Below are 16,519 nucleotides of genomic sequence, written 5' to 3'. Positions count from 1 at the left end.
CCAGACAAGTATATAGAAAAACACACTACACCATGTGTGTTGGTCACATTAATCTGGTATTATGGTACCTATTTCATAATCACATTAAACAGGTTCCATTTCATAATCAGATTACATGATCCTTACACATCAAAAATTAATACCATTATCATTAAAGTGTCATTAAAGCCTATTATTGATGTCATAAATTCTTATCTCTACACCTGCAGCTAGCCACAATAGTTAATCCACACGACAGCTGCAATCATTGTGGAGTATTGGCTTATTTCCTGAAATTGGAAATAACAGGTTGCTTTTTGTCTCAAGGCTGTATTTAGCATTCATTACAACTACAATATATTTCTGTTTTTTTTACTGATATTTGTATACCAATCTACATATTTATTAGTAAAAAAAATTATAGTAATGCTGCATCAGACAAATTGCTACTCAGTAATTAAGTCATAGTTGCTTTGGTTGCTTTGGAAACAGAGATGAATGCTTTCCTTAACACCCTGAGAAATTACCAATAACGAAATTATCAATACTTGAAAATCCCATGTTTAAAGCGTAATCACTATAAAATTTGATGTTTAAAAACACCCAGTTCACAGATTTTCAAAATTATCTTTCCGGTGAGTGAAGAATACCTGCTCATGTACAAAGGTGTGAACATGTCTTTCATTCAATTTAGAGTTGTGAAAATAACCCAGATGATTATCATGGCATGTAATTTGATGACATATGACTAGCATTTGTTTCTGTTTGGTACTACATGTACCAAAACACGTCAGTACTGCCTTGAGAGTCTAGATTTTTTTTTTAAAGTATTGGATGTGTAGGTAGCCTATACTGTTTTTAGTATATTCTTTATTGAATTATATTTGGGTGGAATTTGATATTTATCATAAAATTCTTCACACTTGTTACAATGATTGTAGACAATTTGAGAAATTACAACATCGTGCTAAATATAATTATTTTCAATATAAAAAATAATATCAAATTGTCCCTTTAAAAGTTTTTTTCATTTATAGTTTATAGTTTAAGTTCCTCTATTTCTGAGCAAAAACAATTAAAGATGAAACAAATCATTGTGTCTTGTCATTTATTTTGATGGAATACTTTCTAGCCTGAAAACTTGGCACCATTTTTCATCTCAACAAAAAGATGATTGATGATATATGTGGCACTACATCTGTCACGGAATGGATTCAAGAATAATTTGCTTTAGAAATCATCAACAACATTAACTGTGGTATAAAGAAATGGAATGAAAAGGGGTTTAGTGTCTTACTTTTGTGCAGCAACTGGGCTAATGAATACACAAGACTATAGATAAGCCTATTTGAAATGTTGCTCAGCAATAAATGACATGACCGGACTAATGACAACAATGCTTACAATCTAATTAGAATACAGATCTGTATTTCGTTTCGTTTTTTATACTTTCGATGGCCTCCTACATGAAGATCTGACCTGTTGTAGTGGAAGGTCGTGTCAGGGGTCATACAAGTGGCTTTTGACCCTATGACGTGACACATTGATGTTACTAGTGGATTACCCACAGTTCCGTGCAAAACATGCCTAAAGCTCGCCATAACAGACTGTTTCTTTGGGTAATCCCTCACACCATTCAGAACACGTCAATGATCACAACTCTTCCAGATCCTAGTGTAGTAAAGAAAGGTAAAACGAAATTTTGAACTTAAAAACGAAACGAAATAGGATCTGTGTTTTAATGAGATTGCAGTGCTTATAATAATAAACAGAAATGGTATTCTATAGAATTTTATGGTATTTCCAGTTCCATTACTAAATGCCACTGAAACAATGCGCCATGCAGTGTGCTATTTTATCCTGACAATGGCGCTACTGCCTACCCTTTTTGGGGGGATTTTTAACATGTTACTAAAGGAATAAACAGAACCTCCATTTTCCATATGATCCAAGTATGATGCTATTTCCTACACTATTGAAACAGAGAAACCAGGCTGGATAATCCTGACGAATAAACAGAACAAAGGTTTTCCATATAATCCAATTGACTAGACGCTATTTCTGGCAGGGTCCTATAATCCTATACACTATTGAAACAGAGAAATCAGACTGGATAATCCTGAGAAATGTTCTCGGCTACCATTGTGATCAATGGTTAAAAAGTACCATGTTCACTACCATAATGGTAATTTTTGTTTCTATCATTAGGTGAGAAATACAAGGGGAAAGTTTGGACTGACAGCAGCATTTCCACTAATTCTTCTTCAGGCTCTGCTAATGTTTTCAAACATTCTTCGTCCTACTGGAACAGATTAAACATATACTCTCTTTGAACCAGCATTTTCCATTTGATTTTAAAAGTTCTTGGGACCCAAGACTTGGGTATAATTTCTGACCATTGAATTTTAACATGGTCAAAACGATGACCAGTCAGAATCCTGACAGCACTTGTTTGTCTGTATCATATCAGGTCATGGAGAAACTATGTACTCTAGATAGGAATGTGGAAAACACATTAACTCAGGTACATTCACCAGTGATAGTAACAGATTTAACGGATTTCACTGACAACTGATTGAATAAACATAAACCTACATATCAAAACATACTTATATATTTCTGTCAGAGAGAGAGCGAGAGAGAGAGAGAGAGAGAGAGAGGGGGAGAGGTCATTTTGAGACTGCTTTGCATGCCAGGGTGTTTGGAAACTGGAGGAAACCAGAGAACTCTGAGAAAGCATAGATAACAAGCTTTATAAGTAATGTTGGAATCAGACCAGTCAGTCATCCAACCTTCCTCATGGTTTTAGTGAAAATGAAAAATGTACAAAATAAATTATTAGTTAACATTTTAATAACATTTTTGAAGTTTTAGTTCAGGAAGAAACAGGTTAATCAGTTTTTGCACATTTTCTCATTATTTTCATAGGTTAACCCAGGCTAAAATGTACTCAGATTTATCTAAATATACACAATAGACAATCTCCCAGCTTGCACTCATTGTTCAGGTTTGTTTTGCAAAGATGTGGATCATTACAGAATATCAATAGATCATAGATACAGATCAATGTTGACCTGTAACAGATTATTTGTTCAAAAATTTATTGTTAGTAAAAAACTTTCTATAATAAAAGTAAATTTTTACCTTCAAGCACCAAACTACTAGATATATGTATACCAATAATATTTCAAGGCTAACATCTACAAATATTCCACTTTTAGAAATTGTCCAAATTCAGAAGCTCAAAGCTAGATATCATCTCTTTGAAAATGTCAACAAGGATTGGCATTAACCAAATACCCTAAAACGTCTATCTATCTGTTGACATTCAGATGCCCAAATACAACCCACTCTCTACTTAACCCTCGTTATAATAAGAAAGCTTTTGGGGGCAAAATGTTTCAGAAATTCTTGTATCTCTATGATATTGACATAAATCAATTGTAATTCAATGATGTAGTTCTCTCTTTATTTATTTATTGATGATTTATTCTGAATAAACAAAACTGGAAATAACTCACTATTCATCATCACTAACGAGCAAACATTTTCACTTGTTCATTTTCTGATCGTTAAACGTTTTTTGGTAAAACACATACAGTATCATCGTACTAAATAAATACTGACTGTGGGGCTGTATTTTTGGTCATTTTTGTATCAAAAAAATCCTAGAAAGAAGTAGTAATACTGTTGTGACAGTTGAGAGAGAGAGAGAGAGAGAGAGAGAGAGAGATGGGTTAACCTCCACTTGAAACAAAGTATGTTTTAGGTCTTTTGCAGTAGGATGAAGCCAGAGGACCTGGAGAAAACTCATGAGGTTGGACAAGCGACTCTACTCCTTGTCACAGGGAATCGAAACCACACCACTTGACTCAATAACAAGACCTTGTGAACTAATGTGCATGAGTTTAACCATTCGGCCACAAGACAGCTTTTCTCTGATATTTCAATTTTTCTTGTTCATTAAAAATATTGTATACAATGGCGAACATTTTAATATTTCGTTGAAATAACAGTGCCTCTTTAAAATAAATTTGATGAATTATAAAATAAACAATAGTTTATTGTTAGATGGCTAACTGACAACTTCTTTGTTAACCTAAATAAAATTCCTACTGAAATTAGTGAAGTGTAGCTTGATTGGCTCTCGGAATATTGACAAATGTCATTGTGTAAGTTGACGGTCGTGGATAACATGACAAGCTGTATGGATAGACATTTAAACAGTTGAGATATAATTCATTTTATCTATTATATAACAAAATAATTCAATTAAAGGGAAAAGGTTGGGGGAAGTACCCTTGATAATAATTAATATGTTTCCTTTTTGTCTGTCTCTATAAAATAACAGGCAGATGATAATAAATATATTTCCTTAAAACCAACAGTCACTCTTTCTAGAGAAGTAGGGGGGTGGCCAAATGGTTAACAGGCATGTGTTGGATCAGAAGGTCTGTCATTGAGTCATGTGGTGTGGTTTTGATTCCCTGCTTGTACGTGACAAGCAGTAGGGTTGCCTTCCAACCTTGTGGGTTTTCTCCGGGTTTACTCCCACTGCTAAAGACACTCCCCTCTCCCTTTAAGTGCAAGCGAATTATTGAAATAAAATTTAATCATACATTAGTCCTGAAATGAACTGGTTTGTGTTGAGTGAAGTTAAACCCCCATCTCTCTCTCTCTTTTCTCTCTCTCTAAGTCCAGGCTGAACAACATTATGATTTATCTTTGAATTTGACAAATAGCTGAGAGTTGTGAATCTTTTAAAACTGCAAAAAATCTAGAAATACCTAAATAAGAAAATGTTCATGCCAATTTACACAAGTATCAGCAGACACAGGGTTTTACATTCAGCCACTGTCAGGGCAGAATTTCCCCTCATAGCACACTGTATGCCATATGCCAATCTTCATTAGCCCAGTCAGAGCAGAACAATAGGACGTTAAACCCCATTTCATTACATATTTTAAAATCCACTGTATTCAAATTTTATGTACAGTACAAAATTTGATAGCTCTATAATAGAGTAAGAAATTGAATTATTTGGCCTATTCTCTAATTCTACACAATAACTCATTGATTTCTTTTACGCATGATTTAATTTAGTAATTTTATTAGGAATCTATAGAATTCTATTTGAATGATTAAAGGGTTAGTGATGGAGGCTGTATCTTTAAGTGTAGTGATGTACAAACCTAATGGCTCTCTGCTTTATCATTTCTCCAATTTTATTATGACTAAAATAGAACTACATATTGATCGGTAGACCGGGGTTACATACTTTTTTCATCACCGAATACTCTGATAATGTTCTGTCAGGAAGTGATTAAAGTGATAAAAAATCTCCATCAAATTACTGCACTGTTGTGCTCCCACCTAGACAGAAAAGTATTCCTGCCTTATCAGTGTGGCATCAGGAACCAAATTACAAATTTTAACTTCCAGACTAATAAAGAAATCTTAAAGGATATTACTTACACAATCAACCAGCCGTCTGCATCGAAAGTGCTTGACAGAGAACAGTGCCAGTCAATTTTTATACCAAAGAATTCTGTTAGTCTTTCAACTAGAGAATTCTTTAAGTCTTTAAACTAGAGGATTTTGTAGTCTTTAAATAAGAGAATTCTGTTAGTCTTTAAATTAGAACATTCTGTAACTAGAGAATTCTCTAAGTCCTTAAACTAGAGAATTCTCTTAGTCCTTAAACTAGAGAATTCTCTTAAACTGGAGAATTCTGTTAGTCTTGATACTAGAGAATTCTGCTACTAAGTATTGATTAGTTTATCAGATAACCTGGACTACATTTAATGTTGCATGATCAAAGGATAATGGCAAAAGGGAACCATAAATCAATTTTACTTCATTGGGTTAATGAAGATGGGCATACACCATGCAATGTGGTGTTAAGGACAGTAAAGCTACAGCCTACTCTTATTTTGTATTCCAACTGTCAAGGGTTTACGTGCACAAGACCTCCATTTTTCATCCCATCCAAATAACTTTACAATGTTCCTTGTCAGGCCCTCTGTCCTGCACCACTGACAAGGAGGAATCTCACCAGAAAATCTTGATGAACTTCCTCTTTAAACACCGGCAGCAAACACTCAACCTTCAGGTTACCGAGCCAATGTCTTACTCCCTAAGCCATCACGGCTCCCTTGTGCCTTATATGTTGAAACATTAGTTAATGGAAGACAGTGGTGTGCATAATCGTGTAGTATTTTCCCCACTTGACGATGTGAAAATGTTTATAGGCCGACACTTATCAGAGTAGCAAATCACAACAAGAAACAAACAAATTATAGCCTACCAAAGAATCATAATAAACACGAATAACAAGGTTTAAACATATGGAGTGTTTTATTTCAAAGGAAATTCAAAGGTTGAATAGCAGGAACTTAAGGATAGCCAAGATACTTAACCAATCAGCCCAGCTGGTTTAGATAACAGTAAGAGCCACTTACAACCTATTCGAATGTTTGGATAAGAATTATACTGTCACAAATTACTACCATTACCTATCCAGTTGAATCTTTGATACAGACAGGCCCCAGATGAACGGTTAATACACCCACTTATACTAATTAGACTGGTCGATGGTTCTATTGACAGTCTGTGTCCCTATTGGCTTGTTGGTCACTGATTATTGATCTCTTGAGAGATCACCAGAGAGAATAAGTAGCCACTAGTTCAGGTCTGATTCTATCACGAATACCAACTGCTGTCAACTACATCACTAAAGTTTAAAGAAATTCCATTATTTGGATTTCTTGTTAAATTGTGCTGATTGCTTTTTAACGACTTTAGGTCTTATTTACTGAATGTCAATAACAATTTACAAATCCATTCAAAATATTTCCATTAATTTCTATGCCTGTCTCAACCACAGTGAATTCTTTCAATCTAATAGTTTCACTGAAAGAATTTATAACTGTTTTTCCCAAGAAAACTTCAACTTGCAGGCGATGTTTCCTCTAAGCTATGGACCTGTCTGCAAGCTATGGACCTGTCTGCCAAAAATTTCGGGGGATCATGTGGCTAAGTGGGTAAGACGCTAGCTCGCTAGCCTGCAGGTCGGGTGTTCGATCCCTGCATTGGCCGAGAAAGTTCATCCAGATTTTCCGGTGTGGTTCTCCCTTGTCAGTGATGTAGGACGGAGGGGCTGACAAGGAAAGCTGTCTAGTCGTTCGGATGGGACGAAAAAACAAGGTCCCGTGTACACATTGGCGTGCACGTAAAAGATCCCTTGGCAGTTGGAATTCGATATAAGAGTAGGCCGTAGTGCTGCTGTCCGGGCAAAATTTCCCTCATAGCACACTGTATGGCGTATGCCCGTCTTCATTAGCCCAGGTTAGGAGCAGAAAAGTAGGACGTTAAACTCCATTTCATTTCATTTCATTTCCAAAAATATTCTGGTTCTTAGTTATTACCGCATGACTTGAAAGGGGTTATTATAGTGTATCAAAATTATCTTAAATTGTACAAATATCTTGCGCACATTGCGCGCACTAAAAATTATAAACTGTCTGGCCAAATATTTACCAAGTTTTGGTCAATTAGAAGTCAGTTAAACTTTATCTAACTTTCACTGATAAAAACGCTCAAATATATTGCAAGTTATTTTCCAAAAAATTTAATTTTAGCAGGTTTTAGATTTAACTGATCATACCTTAGAAACTGTTCAGATGCAAACAGCTGCTACTTCCAATAAATTAAAATTCTTTTTACCTGGTTTCAATTTCAGTTCCTTCTGCCTCCTAGTATACAGGCAAGATCTATAAACATGTTCACTGGTATTTCATTCACTTTGTTTGAAATAATGTGACATGTTAGGTTTAAATTCCTGTGATGCTCAGTTTGTTCTAAACTTTGACACATACCATACCATCAGGTTGTCAAATTGTCAAAATTGTTGACTTTAAATTAATAGTATAGGTCAAAGGTTAAAGTTCATTAGTGTAGTACAGTACTCCATATAAGGGTACTCAGAAACAATGGTAAACATAAACCAAGGCCAGTCTTATCAGGATAATACTAATTGATGTAAATTACAATAATGATTGACAGATAAGATTGAGATAATATTCTATTTACTTGCAGAAACATTATGCAATACAGCCGAAAAAAATCTTGAATTGATGTAATAATAAAATAAAACCAAGTACGAACAATGCAAACCATTAGACAAAATTCGAAGTCCTAAAAAAACGGTATAGGCAAAATAGTGTAATAAGGCAAAATAGTGTAATCAGCATATGGACTGTTCACCGTGTACAAAATACAGACAAACAGTGGTAACAGGTGTCCGGAAGAGTAAGCTTACCCTGCCTGGCGCCACACCCGCCATAGCTGCATCCAATTTATTAGGCGAAATCTCGGTAAAATAGCGTGATTGGCCAATGAACTATCGGTATGCAAAATGCACGTGATGAACAGTGTTAACGATGTAGTAGACAGACATTATCAGGGCAAATGTGCAAATGTGCAAATAAAATAAACATATAGGGATATTTTAGCACGAAGAGCCATATTTCATTCTAAATACTATTGATCAGTGAAATATATTCATCCAGGATTTGCAAATGGGCCGAGAGGCGGGGTGGATTCGACATGCAAAAGTGCAATTCTGTACATTCAATATAAACTCTTCCAAAAAAGTAGGGGATATTGGAATGCAAATACCTATGCAGGTTGTGATATAATCAATAGTCATGGACACTTGACATGCTTTGAGAGTATGTTCAAAGATGAAGAACTTATTGCCCCAACAGAACCACTGAACTTCATGTGCGACACGCAATAGCGCCATACACGTGGGAGGGGTTCATTGCCAAATTTGACACTTCAAGGAAGGGTTGATGAAAACTGCCGCTTGCTGGTTTATCCTATGCATGTTTGCTTTCCTATCGCTTCTTGCATAAGATTTACTGTTTAGCATATCTTTGCTTTAGTGTGTTACGTTTAATTTGATCGGGAGATGTGTTCGTCGACTTCAACATCAACTGACAACACTGCAAGAACTGGTCGTGGCATTGCAAGAGGAGTAGGTCAGATTGCCCCGAATCGTGATTGGACGGTTGATTAGGAGCATGCCACAACGAATTGCTGAATGTCTGAGGATTGGTGGAGCAATTACTCATTATTGAGACAAAAATCAAAAACGTCCATTTACACTTTTCACAGTGTATCCCTTTGCGAGTGAAATGGGGCCGTCAAATAAGCTACCCATGATGAACTGTTTATGTTCATGTGTAGGCAATTGGCCAGTTATTAACATACACTGGTTACCTCTAATAAAAACAACAGTGCATTTCTGTAGTTTTGTATTGTTTCTAAATATCCCCTACTTTTTTGGAAGAGTATATGTTAAGTCAGTAGAAGTATGGTTATCAACCATTCTCCCATGTGGGTTGTTCATGCACTTTATCTGCCTTGACCTGGTCATTATCACATGATTTGAACCCCTGCTTGTATTTTATTCAGAAGTATTTAGTTACAGAAATTAGATATTTCATTTACATACATATCACTAATTCACTCTATCCAGTGGCGGATTAAGCTCCACCAAGGCCTGAGGCGGCAGTTGCTGGAGGGCCTATTTAGTTTTTAAAGTTAGAGCAAAGGTAGTTGCTAACATTAAAAACGGGATTCGTTACTGAGGTTATAATATTATTAAAATATTAGTTATAACTAATTTGTCGTACAAAATGCTTTGACAGCAGAAACGTCAACCGAAACCAACTGTACATACACCTATTTTCAAGGATAATATTTTCTCATGATGGGGTGTTAATTTACATCGAAATTAGCACAAGATCTTTTGCTAGATATTTTTTCTTAAGCCAAAGTCGTTTGATATTGGTAATGTAACTTTATATGCCCATAAATGTTGTCACGTGGGTACAATATATTAAGCAAGACATAACCGAAAACTTACAAGGATTTAACGTACATTGTAGGCCTACATTTAAAAAATAAGATCAGATCTCCAAACAATAGGACCTATTCAAAATGGCATGGGCCTAATTAATTTCGGGTCAGGGCCTATGTTGATTCCCGTTGGGCCTAAACCCCACCCCCCTAACATTCATTGTCTATGCGTTTTTAATCATATCAGACAAGTCTAACAAAATTTTTTTTACAAAATCTTTGGGCCTGAGGCTGCAGCCTCATCAGCCTCATCGATAATCCGCTACTGACTCTATCACATCATGAAAAACAGTGTATAGTAAAGAGAGCCGTTATTAGTGTGGTTTGTAAAGAAAGACAACTCTGTATATGGGCATGCCTTTAAAAACAAGAATGATGGACCAGGATGGACCAGGAACCGAGCATGACATCATCACAGCCGTATTTGGAATTGTGACTTCATATAAAAAATTAAGTATGTTAATCAATGTGCAAATGCCAATGGAAGAAACATGCCTAGTTGTGTGTCGATCTTAGTTGTTGTTTTCCGAAAAGTGTTGCTCCCAAGAGTATGTCACTGCTAGTATTATATATTCATGTTTCATCCAGAAAATGGTAGACTACCATACAGAAATGTTAACAATATTCTGCCACCTTTCATAACATTGTTTTGTCAAGTTCTTGTAACTAGCTACCATTGTACTAGATTTATTGGCTTTTAGATCAACAGTAAAATAAATGCCATCAAGCTAACATACCAATCTAACATAAACTAGACATTAATGGAAGCTGCCACCAATAACTAACTAATCTTCAATCTAGAATCCTTATTAGTAGTATTCATTCCAAAACTACTCGCATTTAAGTACAGCTTAATACCCAATTGTCTCTGAAATCAATTAAGACAAGCCCTAGACACAACAAGACCTTGACAGGACAAGACCTAGACATAACAAGACCACGACAAGATAAGACTTTGACAAAACAGAGGGAAGTGTCCAATCAACAATTAAACAATTTATTTCTGAACTATTTCCCCCTATATTTGGTGTAGTGTGTGAGGAGGACCTGATGGCTGAGATCCATGTAATGAAAAGGTTAACTAAACATCAGTTTTTAAAGTACCAGGTATTTCTTATTTTGAAGCATTTATTAAGATGTATAGGATGCTTTAGAAAGAGACAGATTACATTGGCTTATACATGACACCTGTGACAGGACTTGAATTTCAGAAGCTCAAGCTATTGTATTCACAACATTTCACACCCATACTTTCTTTTCCTTTCCCAAAACTACAATTTTTAAATCAGGAATTACTGTTTCTAAACACATGTCAATTTTCTTGGTTCTTGTTCAGAAAAATCTTCATAAAAAGTCTAAGGTTCCTCCAAGTCAAGTATGATCGACATGAAACCTAGCATCATCTGGTTCTTGCATATGAAGAGGTTTTTTTTGATGTCATAATTCCAAAATAGCATACAGAACTCAAGGCAAAAAAACCCAATAACCTTGAAAAAATGATAAAATCAATCTGTGCCAGTCTGAACTAAAATCATTCTACTCCAATGATAACAAAAACATCACCAAATTAATTCTGCTTCAAGGCAAATTTGTTTCTACCCTATTTTTTTTTGTTTTTTTGTTATTCTAGCCATCATGTTAATCAAGCTTAGGGCCAATAAAAAGGTCAAAACAGATTTCCTCAATCAAACTTTTCTGCCAGCCAAATTTATTCCATAAAGCTTCTATTCATAAAATGTCCGACTCCATCTAGAACAATCCTGTGATTTTTAGCGAGCTTCCTCAATTTGAGAAATTGAGATCATGATTGGTTCATTTCAGTCATAAACAACCTGTCCACAAGAAGGGAACGGAAGAGAAGACGCAAAAAAAATAGTGGAATGTATTAGTAGATATGAGATTTCTCTTGGAACTGGTTCTGCTGTAGAGATGTGACATTCTGACAATTTGACTCAATGGCATGCGTTAAACCATTCAGCCAATAACTTTAACTTAGCATGAGCGTGCTGTATCATGAAGTCTGTCCTTGAGTCAACTGGCGTGGTTTTGAATCCCCGGTTGTACGTGACAAGGAGTAGGGTCGCCTGTCCAACCTTGTGGGTTTTCCCCACATCCTCCGGTTTCCTCCCACTGCTAAAGACCCCTACGCGCAAGTGAATTATTAAATAAAATTAAACCATATGTTAGTCCCGAGTGGACGATAAACACCATTTCTCTCTCTCTCTCTTTAACTGTATATATATAAGTAGATATCAGATTTCTCTTGTAACTGGTTCCACTGTAGAGATGTGACATTATACTCCTTGGAATCAAAACCCTGCCACCTGACTCGATGACAGACCTTATGATCTAAAGTGAATGTGTTAATCTATTCGGCCAATACTTTATGTGTATAAGTAGACTTAAAGATACATTGTCCCAAAAGTATTCATCGGGTGGTTATTTCCAATAAAAGTATGGCAAATGTGGTATATATGGAAAGTATAGACACCCAATCTTACTAGACAAATTCTGGACTACCCGAAAAACACCCACGGAGCAATCACTGGGTATCACTAACTTGCAACTCGACTGTTGTCTGCTAGGTTAATTTTATTGAAGGGTGAATGGGCCAATTTGGCCCACTGAAGTGAGGTGGTCTCGGCAAGTGCAGGCAAGTGCAGGTACGGTTAAATTTTCATATTGTAAATGCCAGTCGGGTCTCAGTAGGATTACTGTGCATGCGCCAAATGAACCTTAACCTTTCCTGTCATCAGTTCTGACAAAATGGCTGCCCTAACTAAATAAACCGCCATAATTGTTTTCATCTGGGTAATTGGCATAGGGACTGAAATTAATTTTCTGTGAAGAATTCCACATTTGGTGTGCCTGGCATGGTTCTGAAACCGGTTATTGTAGAGTAATGTAAACGGGTCAATTTCTTAAAATTTATTGCTGCCTAGTACCGTGCCGAGAACGGCACGCTTATCGCGACCAAGTGTAAACGGGGCTATAGTATCTGGACATGTTTGTTATTTGCCCTGGATCTATTTACAACATTAAGAGAGGACTTAAGAATTCGGCTTCCATCAATACAGAAGAGCCATTAATAATACAATAAATAAATAAATAAGTTTGAATGAAAAGGTTTAAAGTTCATCCTTTGAGAATAAAGTCAGACACATTTATTTAAGATTTAATCAGCTGACAGTTAAACTTCAAGTCAGTTCCTGTTGTCCCTGTGATATATATCTACAGTACTTAACCTTTGAACTTTGAAGAACTTTAACAAGAGTAAAGATCAAATCAACAATGTGCATAGTTCAATTTATGTCACTATTTTTGGAATCCACTTAGCCAATTATTTATATCTATTGTCTATAACCTTTTTTCTTTTCTGATCTAAAAATATATAGGGAAAGATAAAGAAATGGGGTTTAATGTCCACTCGAGACAAACCAGGTTATTTTGGAACTAACATGGTATAATCTTATTTTAATGATTCGCTTTTAATAAGTCTTTAACTGAAGTAGGAAACCAGAGCAACCAAAGAAAACCCTTTAGGTTAGGCAAGTGACCTTACTCCTTGTCAGGTACATGCTTGGGATCGAAATCACTCCACTTGAATCAATGACAGACCTTATGATCTAAAGCACATGTTAGACCACTCCACCACCGATATCAAAATCTAAGTCGATAAATTAGAAATATCCAAGGCTACGAAATTACCAATGATAATCGAGATGGGTATAGTAGTTATACACTCACTAAAGTCAATATATTTTGGAATTTTAAATATTGTTCACCATATCTTGATGTCCGTTTGGGCATATTCCTGGTCGGAAGTTTGGAAAATGGCACAGCACATATCTTGAATACATCAAACCAAACCAATTCAACACTTTATTTTCACCCAAATCAAAGAAGCTTTGTTTCATTAAATCACCCTTTAAGCTAAATCTCTATTTGACAATTAGAAGTGGACACAAATTGGTCTAAATCTCCATTTGGCAATTAGAAATGGACACAAATGGGTCGCAACACATATAATAATGTAATAAGAATGTATATAAACTGATTTACATTCAATGGTTTCTGTTTTTACTGAAATTTCTTATCAGTTATGTTCAGTGAAATATGCGGAAAGTCAAATTGAATGGCTTCTTTGGCGTCTGGTTATTCCATCTTTTCTCTCTTCTCTCTCCTCTCTCTCTCTCAGAAGTAGATCGAAAAATATACTAGATGTTTCATAGTAGAAATAAAATATAAATTATTTAGTGGAGAAGACTTATAAATACGGTAAACCTCAAATACTAATTTATTTTCTCCTAGTGCAGCGAGTCTCCTTGGGTTACTATATACAACAAGTGTCCACATGGTTTATGGGTTTGATCAGATGATTAATTTCTGTTACTGTGGAGACATTTTCTCAAATTACAATTTTTATCCCTTGCAGGCCAAATTACTGGTTGCTAGCTGAAATATATTTCAGCTGTATCATGTTAGTAGTTTAAAGAAGCTAAATCGCTAATATTTGGGACCTAGAAATTAACACAAATGGGTCGCAACGCATATAATAATGTAACATGAATGTATATAAACTGATTTACATGCGATCCTTTCTTTTTTTTTCTCTAATTTCAAATCAGTTATCTTCAGCGAGTGACAATCTCTAGCGTCTGGTTATTCCAGTCTACATTGAGGGAGATTCGATAATGAGCTGGCAGTTCTCACTATAATAGTTAAAAACTAGATAATGTAAAGGCAATTGCTGAAAATTTCATTCAAATTGATCCACTATGAACTGAGAAATAAGCTATTGAAATTTCCACCTAGCCTCAATCATCATTACTAAAGTCAGTACGATAAACAGCATAGTCTCGATTATCCATTTAATCGTTAAATTGTGAAGGAAAGTTATGCAGTAAATCGGCTCATAATCCACTAAAGATCGCAGGCTAGCGATGCCATCTAGAGTTGATTATGGTCTGGATAGGTTAATTAATGTCTAATTAATAATATAGATAACATTTCAAGCCTAAAGAAAGAGCTGCACTGCAATAGACAGATTTAGCTCTTGCATAATGTATGTTTAATTTTGTTTCTTTCGATTGCATTTTAAAACACAGTTTATATATACATTTACATGTATAGATTACAGCCATTGAAAAAAAAAATAACAAACTTGAATGACTTTGAGTTTCGGTATTGTTAGTGACACTTGAGAATCTGGACACATTCAACCATTGAATAATAAACTAGGTATGACTGCCTAGGGCCTCAAGATCCAGGGGGCCTCTAGCCAATGTGTATATTATTTTTGACAATGCCATAAACCTTTCTTACACCCATCACCACCCTTGGCTTTGCTCTATTTTTTTTTTTTTTAAATTCACGTTTTCGCCTGCCTCTTGGAATCCTGCACTGATGCAAGATTTCATTTATCTCTAAAAACGTCCTTTGAAAGATTTTAATTTTGCTACCTTGTTTTAAAATACTGACTACTATTAATAAATCAATAATATTACCTTTCTGATATATTTGTTTTTCAATGGTTACTCCATAACTTGTTTTAATCTTTCTTCCCATCTTCAAGTCTAATCCATAACTCATCAATGAATCAATTATATAACTTTCTAATATATTTGGTTTAGAATGTTACCATCTTCTAGTCTAATCCATAACTCAAAACATCCATCAATCAATTTACCTTTCTGATATATTTGATTTTGAATTTTAGTATCTTGCCATCTTTGCCATCTTCTAGTCTATTCCATAACTCAAAACAAAGTGTCTATCTCACTATTGTACTATAGTAGTTATATACCGGTACAAACAAAGTTGGAATGGTACCAATATGCAGCCATTTGACACACCTTTCTAATATGTTTGTTTTTTAATTTTAGTAGCTGCCATCTTCTAGTCTATTCCTTAACTCAAAACAAAGTGTCTATTATACTATTGCACTAGTAGTTATATAAATAAAGTTGGGATGGTACCAATATACACCCATGTGACACACCGTTATTTATAATCTTTCCTGTAAGTTATTATGGCAGATCAACTACTTGTCAATATGGTGAACATCTTATCTATGTAAATATCTATTTGTCCTGGTTTGTATTAGTTTCAGACAGAAGCAAACAAACTTGGTCATTATATGGAATACACAGAAACTCAATATCAACACCAATAAATGATGGTGATTCCATAATACTGAATCATACAATAAACTCTTCCATTCTTCCTTTTCAGGAACTTGCAGGGGCTGTAGCAGTAATCAAGCACAGATCTAGGATATTTGAGGGGGAGGGGGGAATAAAATGGGGTTTAACATTCTACTTTTCTGTACCAACTTGGCTATTGAAGACGAGCATATGCCATACAATTTGCTATGAGAGTAATTTTGCTATAGCAGTAATCAAGCACAGATCTAGGATATTTTGCGGGGAAGGGAAATAAAATGGGGTTTAACATTCTACTTTTCTGCACCGACTTGGCTATTGAGAAATGTACTATGAGAAATTTTGATTGACAGTGGCACTCTGGTTCACTCTTATTTCGAACTCCACTGACAAGGGGAAACCATGGCGGTAAATTCTGAAGAACTTTCTCGGCCGACAACCGGGAACAA

At 35.3% G+C, this 16,519-nt stretch overlaps 1 protein-coding gene across 3 annotated transcripts in view; it reads right to left on the bottom strand.

Annotated features, from left to right (window-relative positions):
* Window positions 1–16,519, bottom strand: part of LOC126825037 (NAD(+) hydrolase SARM1) — a 71,138-nt gene that overhangs the window by 31,425 nt on the left and 23,194 nt on the right. Inside the window, exon 1 of one of the 3 annotated variants that reach the window (XM_050554456.2) lies at window positions 15,414–15,668. The exons of 1 other annotated variant lie outside the window; for it this stretch is intronic. In XM_050554456.2, coding sequence (XP_050410413.1) covers window positions 15,414–15,498 — 85 coding nt within the window. In that variant the 5' untranslated portion in view covers window positions 15,499–15,668. Of the gene's footprint in view, window positions 1–7,704; window positions 7,832–15,413; window positions 15,669–16,519 lie in introns of those variants that run through there. One more of the 3 variants, XM_050554458.2, reaches the window with a different exon arrangement.

The sequence above is a fragment of the Patella vulgata genome, chromosome 6 (genome assembly GCF_932274485.2).
Source record: "Patella vulgata chromosome 6, xgPatVulg1.2, whole genome shotgun sequence".
Taxonomy (NCBI): domain Eukaryota; kingdom Metazoa; phylum Mollusca; class Gastropoda; family Patellidae; genus Patella; species Patella vulgata.
Note: the sequence above shows the minus strand (reverse complement) of the source record. Positions and strands in the feature narration are given on the sequence as shown.